The sequence below is a fragment of the Bos taurus genome, chromosome 28 (assembly GCF_002263795.3).
Source record: "Bos taurus isolate L1 Dominette 01449 registration number 42190680 breed Hereford chromosome 28, ARS-UCD2.0, whole genome shotgun sequence".
In the NCBI taxonomy this organism is placed as follows: Eukaryota; Metazoa; Chordata; class Mammalia; order Artiodactyla; family Bovidae; genus Bos; species Bos taurus.
This window is the reverse complement of record NC_037355.1, coordinates 29262435-29276062: the sequence shown is the minus strand read 5'-3', so window position 1 is coordinate 29276062 and position 13628 is coordinate 29262435. Positions and strand designations below refer to the sequence as shown.

Below are 13628 nucleotides of genomic sequence, written 5' to 3'. Positions count from 1 at the left end.
AACAGACTGGTTTCTAAGGGGGAGGAGGATGAAGGAAGGATGGAGTGGTAGACTGGGGTTAGCACATGTAGGCTTTTATCGAATGGATTAAAAAAAACAAGGTCCTACTGTATAGCACAGAACTATATTCGGTATCCTATAGTAAACCATAATGGAGAAGAATATTAAGTTATGTATATATGGATGACTGAATCACTGCTGTACAACAGTAATTAACACAACCATTGTAAATCAACTATACTTCAATTTAAAAAAATTTAGTGTGATTGAGAATGGAATTTTAAAATTACCTAATTGTAATTAATTAAAAATTTAAATAGCCACGTGACTAGTGAAACTTCATACCCATTACCACTGCCAGTTTTTGTGGCAGCGGTAATTACATGTCTCTGGAGAAGATATATACTGAGTGTATAATAGTGTCACATGTATATCCACTTGCATGCATATTGTTTATGGCTGCTTTCAAGGACAGAGTTAAGTAGTTGCAATAGATTGGATGGCTGGCAAAGGCTAAAATATTTACTGCCTGGTTCTTTATACACAAACTTTGCTGACCCCTATTTTAGGACATTTCAGTCAACCCACCAAACCAGTCAGAGATCCTCTAGCTCCATTTTAAAATTACTTTCTTCTTTTTTTCAAACTTTAAGTTTCACAATAACCTTAATTTATGGATACACAGAAAAATAAGTGGTGGTTAGCATATTTGAAACGTTGTGCATGAAGTATTAGTTACTTGGGCTGCCATTAAATGCCAGAGACTGGGTGGCTTAAACAACAGAAATTAATTTTCTCACAGTTCTGGAGCCTCAAAGTCCATGATCAAGGTACTGTTGGGGTTGGTTTATAGTGTGACCTCTCTTCCTGGCTCCTAGGCACAGTTGCCTTTTCGCTTTGTCTTTGTTTGCATGACCTTTGCTCTTTGCATGCATAGAAAGAACTCTCATGTCTCTTCCTTTCCTTAAGGATACCAACCCTATAGGATTAGGGTCTCACCATTCCGACCTCATGTAACCTTAATTATCTCTCTAAAGGCCATATCACCAAACATAACCACATTGGGTGTTAGGCCTTTTGGATGTTAAGGGGAACACAATTCAGTCCATAACACATGGATAAACCATTTGTTTATCCATCAGCTGATGGATGTTTAGGTTGCTTCCACTTTTTGACTCTTATGAATAATGCTGCTGTCAGCATTCATGCAAGGCTTGTGTGTGGCTATATTTCACTTCTCTAGGTTATATACCTTTGAGCAGAACTGCTGGGTCATATGGTAATTTAACTTTTTGAGGAACTGCCAAACTGGTTCCATAGTGACTGTACCACTTTGCATTCCCACCATTAATTTACAAGCATTCCAATTTCACATCCTCATCAATATTTGTTACTGTCCTTTTTTAATCTTTAATACAGTCGCACTAGTGGGTATGAAGTGGTGTCTCATTGTGGTTTTGGTTATTTGATTCCCCTAATGAATAATGATTTTGAACATCTTTTCATGTACTTATTGGCTATCTGTATATCTTCTTTGGAGAAATTGCTCTTTGAGTTATTTGCTGATTAATTGGATTGTTTTTTCTTTTGTTTCTGGGTTGTAGTTCTTTATATATTGTGGATACTAGATTCTTATTAGATGTATGGTTTACATAGATTTCCTCCCATTTTGTAGGCTGTCTTTTCACTTTCTTGATAATGTCCCTTGATACACCCTAAAGTATTTTATTTTGATGAAATCCAATTTATCTGTTTTTTCTTTGGTTATATGTGGTCTTGGTGTCAGATGACATCTAAGAATCAGCTGCCAAATCCAAGCTCATTGAGATTTACTCCAATGTTTTCTCCTAAGTTTTATGTAGCTCTGAAGTGTGTTCCTTTGGTCCATTTTGAGTTGATATTTTTTATATGATGTGAAGTAACGGTCCAACTTCATTCTTTTGCAGTTGTCCCAGCACCATTTCCTTTTTTTTCCCCATCTGAATTTTTTTTTTTTTTGATTGACAGAGTTGATTTACAATATTCAGTAAGTTTCAGGTGTACAACATAGTGGTTTACAATTTTAAAAGGTTATACTCCATTTATAGTTATGATAAAATATTGGCTATGTTCCCTGCCAGCATCATTTCTTAGAGAGACTCTTCTTCCCCCATAGGCTTGGCTCCCTTGTTGAAAATCAATTGACCATAGATGTGTGGGTTTATTTATGGACTTTTTATTCTATTCCATGGATCAATATATGTTCTTATGCCAGTACTACACCGTTTTGATCACTGTAGCTTTGTATTATCTTTTAAAATCAAGAAGTATGAATCCTCCAAATTTGTTCTTTTTCAATATTGTTTTGGATATTCAGGATATCTTGCATTTCTATATGAATTATCTCTGCCTTTTAAAAAAGGCAGCTGGAATTTTGATAAAGTTGCACTCAGGCTGTAGATATATTCAGGGAGACTCCTGGAGAAGCCCACGGATGGAAGAGCCTGGTGGGCTGCAGTCCATGGGGTCACGAAGAGTCAGACACGACTGAGCGACTTCACTTTGACTTTTCACTTTCATGCATTGGAGAAGGAAATGGCAACCCACTCCGGTGTTCTTGCCTGGAGAATCCCATGGACTGGGGAGCCTGGTGGGCTGCCGTCTGTGGGGTCGCACAGAGTTGGACACAACTGAAGAGACTTAGCAGTAGCAGCAGCAGCCATCTTAACAATACTAAGTCTTCCGATACATAAGCAGAGCCTGTCTTTCCATTTCTTTGTGTGTGTGTGTGCCCAGTCACTCAGTCAAGTCCAACTCTTTGCAACCCCGTGGACTGTAGGCTGCCAAGCTCCTCTGTCCATGGAATTTTCTACACAGGAATACTGGAGTGGGTTGCCATTTCCTACTCCAGGGGATCTTCCAGACCCAGGAATCGAACCTGCATCTCTTGCGTCTCCTGCATTGGCAGGCAGATTCTTTACCACTGCACTGCCTAGGAAACCCCTTCCATTTCTTTCAGTTCAGTTCAGTCACTCAGTTGTGTCCGACTCTTTGCGACCCCACAGACTGCAGCATGCCAGGCTTCCCTGTCCATCAGCAACTCCTGGAGCTTATTCAAACTCATGTCCATCAAGTTAGTGATGCCATTCAACCATCTCATCCTCTGTTGTCCCCTTCTCTTCCCACCTTCACCCTTTCCCAGCATCAGGGTCTTTTCCAGTGAGTCAGTTCTTTGCATCAGGTGGCCAAAATATTGGAGTTTCAGCTTCAGCATCAGTCCTTCCAATGAATATTCAGGACTGATTTCCTTTAGGACTGACTGGTTGGATCTCCATGCAGTCCAAAGGACTCTCAAGAGTCTTCTCCAAACCACAGTTCAGAAGCATCAATTCTTCGGCACTCAGCTTTCTTTATAGTCCAACTCTCAAATCCATACATGACTACTGGAAAAACCACAGCTTTGACTAGATGAACCTTTGTTGGCAAAGTAATGTCTCTGCTTTTTAGTATGCTGTTGAGGTTGGTCATAGCTTTTCTTCCAAGAATCAAGCGTCTTTTAATTTCATGGCTGTAGTCACCATCTGCAGTGATTCTGAAGCCCAAGAAAATAAAGTCTCTCACTGTTTCCATTGTTTCCCTATCTATTTGCCATGAAGTGATGGGACCAGATACCGTGATCTTATTAGTTTTCTGAATGTTGAGTTTTAAGCCAGGTTTTTCACTCTCTTCTTTCATCAAGAGGCTCTTTAGTTCTTCTTCTCTTTCTGCCGTAAGGGTGGTGTCATCTGTATCAGTTCAGTTCTGTGCAGTGGCTCAGTCGTATCTGACTCTTTGCGACCCCATGATCCGCAGCACGCCAGGCCTCCCTGTCCATCACCAACTCCTGGAGTTCACCCAAACCCACGTCCATTGAGTCGGTGATGCCATCCAACCATCTCATCCTCTGTCGTCCCCTTCTCCTCCTGCCCTCAATGTTTCCCAGCATCAGGGTCTTTTCAAATGAGTCAGCTCTTCGCATCAGGCGGCCAAAGTACTGGAGTTTCAGCTTCAACATCAGTCCTACCAATGAACACCCAGGACTGATCTCCTTTATCTGCATATCTGAGTTTATTGATATTTCTCCCAGCAATCCTGATTCCAGCTTGTGCTTCATCCAGCCCGGCATTTCACATGATGTACTCTGCATATAAGTTAAATAAGCAGGGTGACATATTGTCACCCAAGGGTGACAGCCTTGATGTACTCCTTTCCTAATTTGGAACCAGTGCATTGTTCCATGTCTGGTTCTAACTATTGCTTCTCAACCTGCTTAAGATTTCTGAGGAGGCAGGTCAGGTCATCTGGTATTCCCATATTTCCACGGTATGTTGTGATCCACACAGTCAAAGGATTTGGTGTAGTGAATAAAGCAGATGTTTTTCTGGAATTCTCTTGCTTTTTCTATGATCCAACTGATTTTGGCTATTTCATCTTTGGTTCCTCTGACTTTTCCAAAACCAGCTTGAACATCTGCAAGTTCACAGTTCACAAACTGTTGAAACCTAGCTTGGAGAATTTTGAGCATTACTTTGCTAGCATGTGAGATGAGTGCAACTGTGCCGTAGTTTGAGCATTCTTTGGCATTGCCTTTCTTTGGGATTGGAATGAAAACTGACCTTTTCCAGTCCTATGGCCACTGCTGAGTTTTCCAAATTTGCTGGCATATTGCAGCACTTTCACAGCATCATCTTCCAAGATTTGAAATAGCTCAACTGGAATTCCATCACCTCCACTAGCTTTGTTTGTAGTGATGCTTCCTTAAGGCCCACTTGACTTCACATTCCAGGATGTCTGGCTCTAGGTGAGTGATCATATCATCATGGTTATCTGAGTCATGAAGATCTTTTTTGTACAGTTCTTCTGTGTATTCTTGCCACCTCTTCTTAATACCTTCTGCTTCTGTTAGGTCCATACCATTTCTGTCCTTTATTGTGCCCATCTTTTCATGAAATGTTCCCTTGTTAGCTCTAATTTTCTTGAAGAGATCTCTAGCCTTTCCCATTCTATTGTTTTCCTCTATTTCTTTGCACTGATCACTGAGGACAGCTTTCTTTAGGCCTTACCTATTTTCTTTCAGTGTTTTGTAGTATTCTGTGTAGAAGTCCTATACTTCCTTGGTTCAGTTTATTCCTAAGTATTTTATTCTTTTTGATAATAGGTAAATAAATTGTTTCCTTAATTTCATTTTTGATTGTTCATTGATAGAAGCTGGAAGAATTTTGAGACGCATGATAGAGAAGTCACAAATTACCTTGAATAGACTTAGGAGAAATTTGGATTTGGAGGGTGCTGTAGGGAGGGGAAAGCTCAGAAGGAAATGAGGAACATACTAGAAACTGGAAGAAGGGAGAACATATTAGAAACTGGAAGAAAGGAGATGCTTGTTATTTTGTGACAGAAAGTTTAGTGAAATGGTCTTTTATGGTCATGTGGACAGGCTGAACTTTCAAAGTGATGATTTTGGTTATATAGCTATGGAGATTTCCTAGCAAAGTGTTAAAGGTGAAGCCTGATTTTTTTTCTTGCTGCTTATGATAAGACACGAGATGAGAGAAATTGAGGGAAAAACTATTAAACATAAAGAAAACAGGACTCAATGATTTTGAGAATTCTCAATCTCTCTAGATGCAAAAGATTCCAAAAAAAAGGAAGGCTATCAGGCCCCCAAAATTCTACTGGCAGGACACAACCTAATAAAATTACTTAGCTACAAACATGATACCTTTCATGTTAACAGGGTGACTCAGAGGGTGAAATCAAGAGCTTAGAGGGGAGACCAGAGAGCTAAGAGGATTATTTCCAGGCCTTGAAACTTGATGAAGGAATCCCGAATATTTTCACATGTGGATTTCAGAATTGCTAGGGATCCCTTCCCCACCCCAGCCTTTAACTGGAGTGTCTATAATGGTTATCCTTTTCATGGCACACTACTATATGTTGGGTTTGTTGAGGTCAAATACCAATAATTTGTCTCTAGGAACAGAATGGCTGGATTAAATAGTTAGATGTTTATGTACCTTTGTATTTAGTTTCACAGGGCTATAGAATAGAAATGAATTGTGCCCCCAATAACTTCACTTGCCCTGTATTACATCCAGGAACTTCATTCTTACCTGATTTCAAAAATCTTTGGAGCTGAGGCTCCGTCATTCCAAGAATGATTCTCTTGGAAACTTTTAAAGACAGTTGACTGTACTTTGCATGTGGGAGCACATGACTTACTGGTGGCCAGTGGGAGGACTGTAGTGGACAAATTCCAATGTGGCCCCCCGCCGCCAGCCCATGATTCTCATCTCTGGGTGTTCACACCTTTGTGTAATCCCCTCCCTTGGACGGTGGGCAGGACCTGTGACTTGCTTCAAACCAATAGATGATGGTAAAGGTGATGGAATGTCACCCCCTTGATTATGTTACATAATCTTCTGTCTTGCTAGTAGATTAGCTCTCAGTCTTTCTTACTGAGAAAGCTTTGGAGAAGTAAGCTACCATGACTACTACAGCTACAAGAAACTGGATGCTTCCAAAAACATGAGCTGCAACATGAGAACCAGCTCTGACCAACACCCTGATTACAGCCCTGTGAGATCTTAAGTAAAGGACTAGCTGGCTGTTATTGGACTTCTGACTCACAGATCTGTGAGATAATAAATGTGTATTGTTTGAAGCTGCTAAGTTTGTGTTAATGTTTTGTGCAACATAGAAAACCAATGCAGACAATTGTTAAGACATTAAATATACATTTGACCATATACTCTGACAGTTCCACTCCTAGAAATCTACCCAAGAGAAAAAGGAAATATATGTCAAAATGTATGTCTTGTACCCTAGTGTTCATAAAAGCACTAATAGACCAAAAATGAAAATAGTCCAAACATCCAACAACAAATAAATGTATAAACGAGTTATGGAACAGTGGAATACTACTCAGCAATAAAAGGAATAAATTATTGACACATGGATGACTCTTAGAATGATTTATACTGGGAGAAAGAAGATGATTAAAAAAAAGAGTCAATACAACATGATTCCATTTAAGCAGGTAAGTTGTCACTTCAGGATAGTGAGTTGGGCAAGGGTAGGAGGGAGGGATTACAAGGTCATGAACTTTTGCGGGTAATGGATATGTTCACTGTATTGACTATTATAGTTTCATGGCTGTATATACATAAATCAACTTATTATATACTTTAAGTTTTACTAGTTTATTGTAAATCATTTCTTCAATAAAGTGGTTTTTAAAATGTATTTGTGACTTGCACATGTTTTTTTTTTTCTCACAAATAATTACATTCAAAAAGAAAGCTCAGTCTCTAGTCATCATAGACTAGGCCTCTTTACTCATCCAGTCATTCCCAAATATTGTCCAACTATCTGTTAGTTTCTATAAGAAATACAAATATGATTCTTTTGTACTATTAAGCATATAATCTAATAGACTGGTTAGGGTTTGGAAGTCTTAATTATTTTTTTATATTGTTTTCACAAAGAGCCTTACCAGAAGCAAATCCCTCCCAGTGAGTACGTGTCAGCTGCTCCATACAGCTTAGGACCTTGCTCCACACATCGTCAAACACATAAGCAAGGACATCCTCTTTCATGCAGTAAAATGGAGCAATGGGCGGATACCCTAATTTCTGTTTCTCTGTAGCTGCTTCTGATTTCTTTCCATGAAACTCCTCTTCCCTGTAACAGAAACAAGAGGGAAAGATTTCATGGTTCTTCTTCACTGAGTGTTCACCACTATCTTTTGTGCTGCTTAGGAATGTGATCTGTGCTTCTCCCCGCTAAGTCTGACACCCCCCCCCAACCCTTGACATATGTAGCACAGATATTAAGTTCTCTTGTGAGCTAAGGAAGTTTTTAACAGAGGAGACTCTGCATTTTCCTTTTTACCCCCATTCCACCCCATATTCTGGCAAAAAACAGAACAAGAAAAAGAAGGGTGAGAATCATTGTACTTTTTTTTAGCTTTAAACAGATGGCACTGTCAGTTGAGCAACAAGCAAGCTATGACTTGAACACAGAAATAATCTTTTTCTTGTAATTGGATAACATTTAGATTATATTAATGTGACACACTGAATGGTGTAACTGTGATTAGCTGCATAGTTATTTGAGGCAGTGATTCATTAGGGAAATAGTCCACATAGATTATTATATTGTATACTTTTACTAACCTAAATAAACATTTGGTAGTTGATTGTAAAGGAAAAAGAGAGAAACCCAACAGCATAGGAAGCTACTCGGGCTCTTCTGGAATCTGTATCTAAAATTCAGAAACTCCCAGTTAGGCAAGGCTATCTCTTCTCTGGCACTGGGTATCAATAGCACAAATAGATTTCTAGGGGAAGAAAATCTGGCTGATAGATGTGCTTATCTGTGACAGTATAAACTAAGACAAAGCAAATTGTGGAACTGACTTGGGTAACAGTGAAAGTTACTCCTAGGGTAACAAAGTACTCAAGAATGAAATAGGAAACTAGGCTGGAAAGAAGGATGCTAAGATTTAAGCAGGACAGCCAGACTCTCTTTGCTTCTCCTTTCCAAAGGAAGAGCTAGCCTGGCATTAAGTGGTGGAGGAGGCTGTGTGTGTGTCAGTTGCTCGAGTCCGACTGCGACCCCATGGACTATCGCTTGCCAGGCGCCTCTGTCCATGGGATTCTCCAGGCAGGAGTACTGGAGTGGGTTGCCATTTCCTTCTCCAGGGGATCCTGACCCAGGGATGAAACCCAGGTTTCCTGCATTGTAGGCAGATTCTTTACCATCTAAGCCACCGGGGAAGCTGAATAGTATTGACTGTATTTCAATTTATATTTCTTTTAAGAGGAGATAACATAGCCATATGATGAAAATTCAAATTGCTTAGAAGGAAATGTATACATGTAGTGAAAAATAAGTTTCCTATATCTCTAGCCCAGTCCTCATTCCCAGAAGCAAACATACATGAGTCCAGAGAATGTTCCACCTTGCTCATCCAATTATCAATGTATCCTGGCCCATGATCCCTTATCAATATATATATATATAAATCTGCCTCTTTAAAAAAATAACTGCAGAGTATTCCATTGGATATACCATAATATATGCAGCCAGGCAGCTGTTGATCAACTAACTTTTTGCTTTTATAATCAATACCACAATATATTTCTAGAGATATTCCTTATATATTAGGTTACAGCCCAATAAACTAACAAAAATGTAAGTAAAAAATGCATTTAATATACCTAACCTGTTGAACATTATAGCTTAGCCTAGCTTCCTTAAATGTGCTCAGAAGACAAATTAGCATACAGCTGGGCAAAATTATCTAACACAAAACCTATTTTATAATAAAGTGTTAAATATCCCATGTAATGTATTTCATACTCTACTGAAAGTGAAAAGCAGTGGTTGATGGGTATAAAATGGCTTAAGTGTGTTGGCTGTTTACCCTCATGGTAGTGTGCCTGACTGAGAGCTGCAGCTTGCTGCCACTGCGCAGCATCCTGAGAGAGTACTGCATATCGCTAGTCCAGGAAAAGACAGAAATTCCAATGGACAGTTGCTATTCAATGTGTATCACTTCTATACCATTGTAAATTCAGAATTCATAAGTCAACTCATCTTAAGTTGGGGACTGTATGTATGTAGTTCTTTGGCTACATAGGTGTCTTATTTGTAGGGTAGATTCCTATCAATAGATTATTGAGTCAAAGGGTATGTGCATTTCAATTTAAAGAGGTGGTATAATTCTCCAGTAGTGAAAGAATATGCCTATTTTCTCGTTCAAGGAATTATCAAATTTCTTTATCTTTTGTCTTTTGATAGTCTGTCAGGTAAAAGAGTACTCATGATAATTTTGATTTGCATCTCTGAATGAGACTGAGTTTCATTTCATATATTTAAGATCCATTTTCTTATAATGTGAACTCTGCCATGTTCTTTGTTTTGTCCTTAATTTTTTCCTTATTGATATACATGTTAAGGAAATTAAGCCTCTGTGCATGCATTAACTGCAAATATTTTTGCCAGTTTGTCTTCTGACTTTATGAATTTTTTATGCAGAAATTTTATTTTAAGCAGTTATTTTTAAATGACTTGTAGATTTTAAGCTATAGTTAGAAAGGCCTTCCCTATTCCCAAACTATTAAAAAAAATCTTTCATATCTTATTTTCTTCCAAACTTACATGATTTCATTCATGACATCTCAGTATCTCAGTGGTATCTCTAAAGAGAAGACTGCCTTCCTAAAAATCTTCCCTGTATTACTTGAAAATTCATTTGGGTTTGAGTCATGAACATCACGTTTTGGAGTAGTTAAATCAGCTTTATTTAAAGCTAAAATGAAGGGAAAAGACCTTTGAGGAAAAAGGAGGAGAAAAAACAGATAATTTGACTCAGGCCAGATGAAGTGAAAGGGAAGGGGGAAATCTCTGGAAAATCAAAAGAGCATACATATGATTCTCTTGGAACAATTAGCTAACTCATTGGTACTATGTATAGAAATCTGAGTTATGTCTACCTAAGCCTAGGACTGTATACATTGAACATAAAAGTCAGCATGGCTCAATAGGAAATAAGGGAAGAAAAGTCAGAATCATGTGACACTAACTAGACCTAACCACAGCCTCATAGCCTGAAATTCTCACTTCCAGATGTGCCACTGTGACTATCATTCTGAACTTCTAAAGACTTAGAGGAATAGTTTAAGACGTTAATATTTCAGGGATGTAGCATGGAACAGTAAGGGAGCCTGGATTTAGAATAAGATGAATAAAGTTTCCATGAATTACTGGTGATAACTGACAAAGAAAAATCAAATTATGTGGAGAAAAAATTAATTCATTTAAACTGTTTAATCCCAGGAAGAGGCAAATGACATGTGCAGGAAAAAACAATGTATATCAATTAAGTCTATGAATGCTGGACAACTGAGAAGTAACAGAACATAAATAACATAAATTTAATTATAGATAATACTGGTGCCATACTTTAGAAAAATAGATACTAATACACAAAACAGGGGAGTAAAAAGTTTAAAAGATACAATACTCACATATCTGTGTGGTCAAACGCTAGGTATTCCTCTATTATTCCCTCAGAAAATATTATACAGTCTTCTTCTCTTTCCATAGAACACAAGCAAGGGGATTTGGCAATGGAAGATGCTTTAGGACCATATGAAGATGAAAAATGTAACTTCTTTCCCCTAATGCCAAATCTGGGAGACGGGAAAAACAGTAATTATGTTCAACATAAACAGTTCTCACAGGAACTCATTCATACAAGTTTCAGCTCAAAGTCCCTTCCCCTGGTGACACCTTCCTGGGCTACTCTAAACCTTAATACCTATTATTTCTCAGAACAGGAATAAATATGAGCCACACACCCACTCCGCGTAGGTGTATTATGCACCTAATACTGAAGCAGTTGCATACTACTTGCTATCTTTTCAGCTGCAATGGCTATGGCTACAACATAAGCTTTTTTTTTTTTTTTAATCTAAGAATATTTACATTCATGTTCAACTCTTTGAAGTACCTCAGGAGATTACAGGTTTATTTCAGTAACTTCATTGTTGTTGAAAATGCATGCACATTATTGTGCAATCGATCTCTTGAACTTATATTGCAAAACTGAAACTCTAGTATCCCTTAAACACTAACTGCCCCTTCTCCTTCCTCTCCTCCTTTGGGCAACTATACTTCTACTTTCTGTTTCTATGATTGGACTACTTTAGATACTAAATATGGGTGGAATCATATTGTATTTGTCCTTTTGTGACTAGCTTATTTCACTTATTAAATAATACTTTCAAGGCTTATCAATCCATATTATAGCATGTAACAGGATTTCCTTCTATAATATTCCATTGCATGTATATAAATTTTCTTTATCTATTTATCTGTGATGACCATCTGGGTTGTTTCCACCTCTTGGCTATTGTGATTAATGCTTCAGTGAATATTGGTGTGCAAATATCTCTTTGAGATCCTCCTTTGAATTTTTTTTGGATATATACCTGAGTGGGATTGCTGGTTCATATAGTAATTCTATTTTTAGTGTTTTAAGAAGCCTCCATACTGTTTTCCAAGAGACAACAGGAGACTTCTCTGTAGCTCAAACGGTAAAGAATCTGCCTGCGAGGCAGGAAACCAGGGTTCAGTCGCTGGGTTGGGAAGTTCCTTGGGAGGAGGGAATGGCAATCCACTCCAGTATTCTTGCCTGGAGAATTTCATGGACAGAGAAGCCTGGCGGGCTACAGTCTGTGGGCTCACAAAGAGTCAGACACGACTGAGCACCTAACACAGCCCACACTGTTTTCTTTAGTGGCTGTACTGTTTTACACTCCATTCCCCCCAACAGTTCACAGAGTTCCAATTTTTTGTCTACATTTTTGCCAAAAGTTGTTGCTTTCTGTTCTCTAGATAGTGGCCACCCTGATGATGGGTGGTGGTGGTTTAGTCACAAAGTCGTGTCTGACTCTTGCGACCCCATGGATTTATAGCCCACCTGACTCCTCTGTCCATGAGATTTTCCAGGCAAGAATACTGGAGTGGGTTGCCATTTCCTTCTCCAGAAGATCTTCCTGACCCAGGGACCAAACCAGCATCTCCTGCTTTGCAGTCAGACTCTTTATTGCTGAGCCACCAGGGACACCCAAAGAGACTGTTAAATGTTGACTAAATGCTTTCTCAGGCCACAAAACTAGACTGCATTTCCCAGGACCCCCATACAGTTAAACGATGAGTTCAATTCAGTTCAGTTACTCAGTCATGTCTGACTCTTTGCGATCTCATGAACTGCAGCACACCAGGCTTCCCTGTTCATCACCAACTCCCAAATTGCTCAAATTTATGTTTAACAAGTTGGTGATGCCATCCAACCATCTCATCCTCTGTCGTCCCCTTGTCTTCCTGCCTTCAAACTTTCCCAGCATCAGGGTCTTTTCCAACGAGTCAGTTCTTCGCATCAGGTAGCCAAAGTATCAGGGCTTCAGCTTCAGCATCAGTCCTTCCAATGAATATTCAGCACTGATTTTCTTTAGGAACGACTAGTTTGATCTCTTTGCTGTCCAAGAGACTCTCAAGAGTCTTCTCCAACACCATAGTTCAAAAGCATCAATTCTTTGGCGCTCAGGTTTCTTTATGGTCCAACATTCACATCCATACATGACTACTGGAAAAACCATAGCTTTGACTATATGTACCTTTGTCATTAAAGTAATGTCTCTGTTTTCTAGTATGCTGTCAAAGTTTGTCATAGCTTTTCTTCCAAGGAGCAAGTTTCTTTTAATTTCATGGCTGCAGTCACTATCTGCAGTGATTTTGGAGCCCCAAAATAGTCTCTCATTGTTTCCCCATCAATTTGCCATGAAGTGATGGGACTGGATGCCATAATCTTAGTTTTCTGAATGTTGACTTTTAAGGCAGCTTTTTCACTCTCTTCTTTCACTTTCATCAAGAGGCTCTTTAGTTCTTCTTCATGTTCTGCCATGAGGGTGGTGTCATCTGCATATCTGAGGTTATTGATATTTCTCCCAGCAATCTTGATTCCAGCTTGTGCTTCATCCAGCCCGGCATTTCGCATGATGTACTCTGCATAGAAGCTAAATAAGCAAGGTGACAAT

The 13628-nt window shown here is 38.9% G+C and overlaps 1 protein-coding gene across 4 annotated transcripts in view; it reads right to left on the bottom strand.

The window, feature by feature from the left end:
• The window catches only part of FAM149B1 (family with sequence similarity 149 member B1), a 50048-nt gene that overhangs the window by 10987 nt on the left and 25433 nt on the right, over positions 1–13628 (bottom strand). For all 4 annotated transcript variants that reach the window (XM_005226424.5, XM_005226425.5, XM_059882548.1 and 1 more), the window contains exons 6-7: positions 11055–11219; positions 7514–7701 (exon numbers count right to left, since the gene is read on the bottom strand). In XM_005226424.5, the coding sequence (XP_005226481.1) occupies positions 7514–7701; positions 11055–11219 (353 nt within the window). The remainder of the gene's footprint in view (positions 1–7513; positions 7702–11054; positions 11220–13628) is intronic.